This window comes from Juglans regia, chromosome 1 (genome assembly GCF_001411555.2).
Source record: "Juglans regia cultivar Chandler chromosome 1, Walnut 2.0, whole genome shotgun sequence".
Lineage (NCBI taxonomy): Eukaryota > Viridiplantae > Streptophyta > Magnoliopsida > Fagales > Juglandaceae > Juglans > Juglans regia.
This window is the reverse complement of record NC_049901.1, coordinates 19,731,694-19,736,928: the sequence shown is the minus strand read 5'-3', so window position 1 is coordinate 19,736,928 and position 5,235 is coordinate 19,731,694. Positions and strand designations below refer to the sequence as shown.

Genomic DNA, 5,235 nt, shown 5'->3' with positions numbered 1-5,235 from the left:
AAAATCAACTCTTCTTCTTGTCTCAAATAACAACTAGAAATAATAAAACATTAACATAAATCTCCATAAACCGTCTAAATCCATTGATGCAACTTAAGAAAATAATTAGTCTCTAACACCAACACTAGTAACATGAGATACCCAACCACAAATCAGTGCTAATCTTCTCCATAGACTCTAATACTGATCCTCAGCTGAACCATCGATGTCATCTGAAATATTATGAAGATTAACGGGGTGAGTTATCAACAACTCAGCAAGCAAGGAGCATATACCAGCATGTAAACATGAGCATTTATAACATTTGATAAGCCGAACAAAACATTTACTTTCAGAATGCAGAAACAAAACTTTTACAAAACATTAGAGCGAAGTTTTCAGAAAATAAACTTATTCCAAAAAGAACTTCCGTTGGCATTTCCAAACTGAAACATTATAATTAAATCATCTCTTAGCATCACATCGGGACAATACCATGTTTAACCCCCGTGGTAGGGTTATAAACCACCATTATACCCGTGGCTGGGCCATATTCCATGTTTCACCCCCGTGGTAGGGTTATAAACCACCATTATACCCGTGGCTGGGCCATTTTCCATGTTTCACCCCCGTGGTAGGGTTATAAACCACCATTATACCCGTGGCTGGGCCTTAACAGAAACAGAACGGATTTCATCGAAAATCCGGTTACAATCATATACAGAATCAGAACATCATGCCAAGATTCTCAGATGACACATCATATCAAAACAAAACACTGAAAAGCTTCAGATCATTTCACATGTTCGAGATAAACATAAACAAAATATTCTCATTTGTTCATAACAAAACTTCCAGATTTTCATATTCGCTCTTTACATAGTTCAGAAATAAAGTACACAAAACTAGCTCATGTCTACACCAGTCATGACAGAAAAACACTTTCCTTTGTATAGAATTTATGCATATGCAGAATAAACATTTGAGGTTGTTTTCAGATCATCTCTTTCAAAAATTAAACACATTTATTCTCAACGTCAACCTCCTTTCATTTATTTTATGTAAAACTAGTATATAAATCCCGCTTACCTGACTTCTTCGAATTATCAACACCTTGAGCCGGAACTCTAAAAGTAACACCACCTAAACAAAAGAACATATATCCAATATTTAATAACCAATCTAGTAGCCTGCTATTTAATGAAAAAAAATCAAACAGTCCCTTCACAGCTCCATAACTATCTAACAATTAAATCCGAACAACTCTCTTCAAACCATTCGCAATTGAAACTCAAAACATCCACACCTTCTAATAATACCAACCGACTATAATCATTTCCAAAACCAACCACAGCAACTCCAATCTTTAAAACATAATCCAATCCAAACTTCGCTTCCAAACTTCGAATAGAACAATTTCAGTGCACGCATCAATACTCTACTCATTCAACAATTCAAAACTTGCACAAAATCCAATACAACTAGTTCCAAAACTCCCATTGTTTTACACTAAAGAGTCTGAAATAATAAAATTCCAATAAACAATAATAAAAATAATACAATTCAAATAAACAATAATAAATTATAATAAAATTCAAACTGTCTCACGAATCATTCCGAAACTATACTCCTACACATCCACAATTCCCACACACTCCACCGCTCCAACAAATAATGCACCAACCCAAAATGAATTTCACAAAACCTTCCACTGAAAAGAACTAGTGGTTTGCACAAAGAGAAAAATTTAAAACTAAGTGTAATGCACGGTTAAACAATCAGCGTGTGTGTGTGTGATAAACAATCCGAATATATCAGAATGTGTGTGTGCAAGTCAAACCGTGTGTGTGCAGAAAAATTCGAGTAGCAAAAAAAAATCAAAGGAGGCCGTGCGTGCAAACCAGGCGAACTGGAAAAGAAAGAAAAAAAAAAAAAAAACAACAGCAGAGAAAGAAAAAAAATAATAATAAACAAGAATGAAGGAGGCGATTCGGATTGCAGGAACGAAAAGAAAGGAATAAAAAAAAGAAGAAAAAAAAAAATATTACCAACTTGTTCAAGAGGCCGAACAACACTTCGAAGAACCAGAACAATGCAAGCTTCACGGGACTCCGAAAATGCTAGCCAAGATGAAAAAATCAATTCGTGCAAGAGAGGATCTAAGTAATACGGAAGAGTGATGAGGAAAACACTCATGTGCAGATCCGAAACACATAAAATCGTGGCTTGGGCGTGGGAGCAGTTGCACGGCATGGAGGAAAACACGTTCTGCAGCAATGAGGGTTTACGGGGGAAAAAGAAAAACAGTGCAAGGGAAGTAAATCCCTGCACCAAACGGCACCGTTCTTCACTCAACCAGCTCGTGGGCTGGGCTTGCATCCGACCAAATAAAGGGGCTGGGCCTAAGCCCGGTTATTACACTTTTTGTCTGTTCGCATTATTCTAATATGGCTGCGATGCTCTGTTTTCTTTTTGGTTTATCTCTATCTCTCTCTCTCTCTCTCTTCGCCGATGGCTCAACCCTATAGAGTCGTGGTCCTAGAGCAAAACCAGGTTGCTCCACCGCCCAACTCAGTTCCAACCACATCTCTTCCTCTCACCTTCTTTGACATACCATGGCTTCTCTGCCCTCCTATGCAACGACTTTTCTTCTACGATCTCCCCCAGCCTACCAACCATTTCGTACAAGTCATCCTTCCTTCTCTCAAACACTCTCTCTCCATCACCCTCCAACACTTCTTTCCCTTTGCCGCCGATCTCATCTGCCCTCCCCAACCCCTCAAGCCCCATCTCCTCTACGCTGAGGGAAACTCCGTCCCTTTGACCATCGCCGAGTGTGCCGATGATTTCCGTCAGCTCATAGCCAACTGTCCACGAGATGTCAGAGAATTGCATCCCTTCGTGGCGCAATTGCCTCCAGCGCGCGTGTCATCGGATAACACGCGTGTGATCCCTCTCATGAGCATGCAAGTCACCGTTTTTCCAAACAAGGGCATTTGTATCGGTATCACCTTCTGCCACGTGACAGCCGATGGAAGGGCATTCCACCATTTCATCAAATCATGGGCGTCAATCTTCAGGAGTAGAGGAGACCTGACTTTCCTCGCCACGTCACCACCACTCCATGAGAAGGCTGTGATCAAAGACCTGAATGGACTTGAGCCCATTTTCTTGGAGGAGTGGTGGAAGTGGGCATCAACATGGAAAGAGGAGGACTCGGTTCTCATCCATGATATCTTGGCTAACAAAGTTCGGGCCACATTTGTACTGGGCCGAGCCCATATTGAGAATCTTAAGCACCGAGTAACAAGTGAATGTACTACGGACTTGAAGCCATTACACACCTCAACATTTGTGGTAGCATGTGCGCTCATCTGGGTTTGCTTGATCAAATCCCAAAACGGTGGAGTAAGTAATTTTGCTAACAATGATAAGCTCTACTACTTCAACTTTGTAGCAGATTGCAGAAACCGGGTGGAGTTTCCAATACCCTCCACATATTTTGGAAATTGCCTAGCAATATGTTTTGTGTCACTTGCGGGGAGTGAGCTAGTTGGAGAAACTGGGTTTTTCAAGGCTGTGAAAGTTATTGGCGACAGAGTTTCAGAATTGGAGAGTGGAGCTTTGAGAGGGGCAGAGAGGTGGCTGCTAGATTGGAAAGAAATATCGGAGTTGGGTCGTCTTGTTACGGTTGCAGGCTCACCAAGATTGGGTATTTATGATACAGATTTTGGATGGGGGAGGCCAAAAAAGAGTGAAGTGGTTCAGATTGATGTTTCTGGGGCTATTTCTCTTGCCGAGTGCAGAGATGAAGATGGTGCAATTGAGGTTGGTTTGTCACTCAGCAGGACACGTATGAATAGTTTCAATGCCATCTTCGAACAAAGCTTGAAGCTACTCTGATATATATTTTTTGATTTCTCTCATCATGACAAAAACTGAAGTAAGGTTGTAACCATAGTACTTCAAATATCTAAGTTTTGCAAATATCTTAATAATCATTGCGTGTTTGTTCTGAAGACATTACATGAAAACATTCCCCTCGTTTACAAATTTGTCTTCTTGTTACTAAAGACATTAGGATTATGTATATTAGGATTTATATTATATATACACGTGTGGAGATGACATTAGGATGGAGATCAAGAGTGCCAAGTTGGACATGTTTCGTCTTTTGAAAAGGAAATTAGTTTCATTATCCCGAAATATCTTATGTCATGTGGTAATCTTCCTATTCCTACTGTATTGTTATTTTTGTTTTTTTTTTTTTTATGGAGTAGAGGGTTTGAACCTAATTCCCCCATTTTAGATTTTTACTTTGTGAAAGGTAAAGCAAACGTTACTCAATTACGAAAATAAGATAAATGATAAAAAAATCATTTCACATCTCTCATGTAGAAAAGGACAAAAATGAAATATTACTTATCATCTCCCCATCACAAACATACACCAACATGTGATTTGTCATTTTTATTCTTTTATTTAAATACACACATATTGATGTATTTAAATAAAATGAAAAAAAATAATAAATCACATATTGGTACGTCGTGTAAATGATGATAAATAGAATTTTTATAAAATATAATGCATTGCTGTAAATTTGAATTATTTAGTTACTAATAAATGTTGTATAGAGTAGATTTTTTGTCCATGTATATTAACAACTCCAAGCATATGTTAATCATATTTTTAAATAGATTTATTGAAAGATGCATGCACGATTTTGAAAATTGATAAAAAGAAGATTGAGAGAACATGTACTGACTCGACATGAATCCGCATGACACAAACTACTTAAATAGTCTCGTTTAGTTATGCAGTTCAGATGAAATGATATGTTTTATTAAAAGTTAAATAAAATATTATTATAATATTATTTTATTTTAGAATTTAAAAAAGTATTTGAATTATTTATTATATTTTATATGAGAGTTTGAAAAAATTATAATGATTAGATAGGATGAGATAGTTTAGTTTTGTATAACCAAACCAGCACTTTAAGCATTCTTATTAGATTGGTCAAATGCATCTTCAAATTTTAGTTAATATCACATGAATATACATTTGCATATTCCATTTAAATTCAATTATCATATTACATATTTACTCTATATATAATAATAAAATATTATTAATTTAATAATTTATTTATTTATTTATTTTTATCACATTTTGTAGTTCTATCAATTAAATGTTAATAACAATTATATTCTAAATGTTAAATGTTAATTATATTCTAATTAATTTAATTTA

At 36.4% G+C, this 5,235-nt stretch overlaps 1 protein-coding gene across 1 annotated transcript; it reads left to right on the top strand.

Annotated features, from left to right (window-relative positions):
• The first annotated feature begins 2,455 nt into the window (after positions 1–2,455).
• On the top strand, positions 2,456–4,179 carry LOC109003975 (coumaroyl-CoA:anthocyanidin 3-O-glucoside-6''-O-coumaroyltransferase 1-like). The gene has a single exon (XM_018982324.2). It carries the CDS (start codon positions 2,491–2,493, stop codon positions 3,880–3,882), a length of 1,392 nt encoding a protein of 463 aa, XP_018837869.2. The 5' UTR covers positions 2,456–2,490; the 3' UTR covers positions 3,883–4,179.
• Positions 4,180–5,235: the final 1,056 nt, after the last annotated feature.

Coding starts and splice junctions, on each gene's coding strand:
- LOC109003975 (XM_018982324.2), top strand. CDS start 2,491: ATGGCTCAACCCTATAGAGTCGTGGTCCTAGAGCAAAACCAGGTTGCT.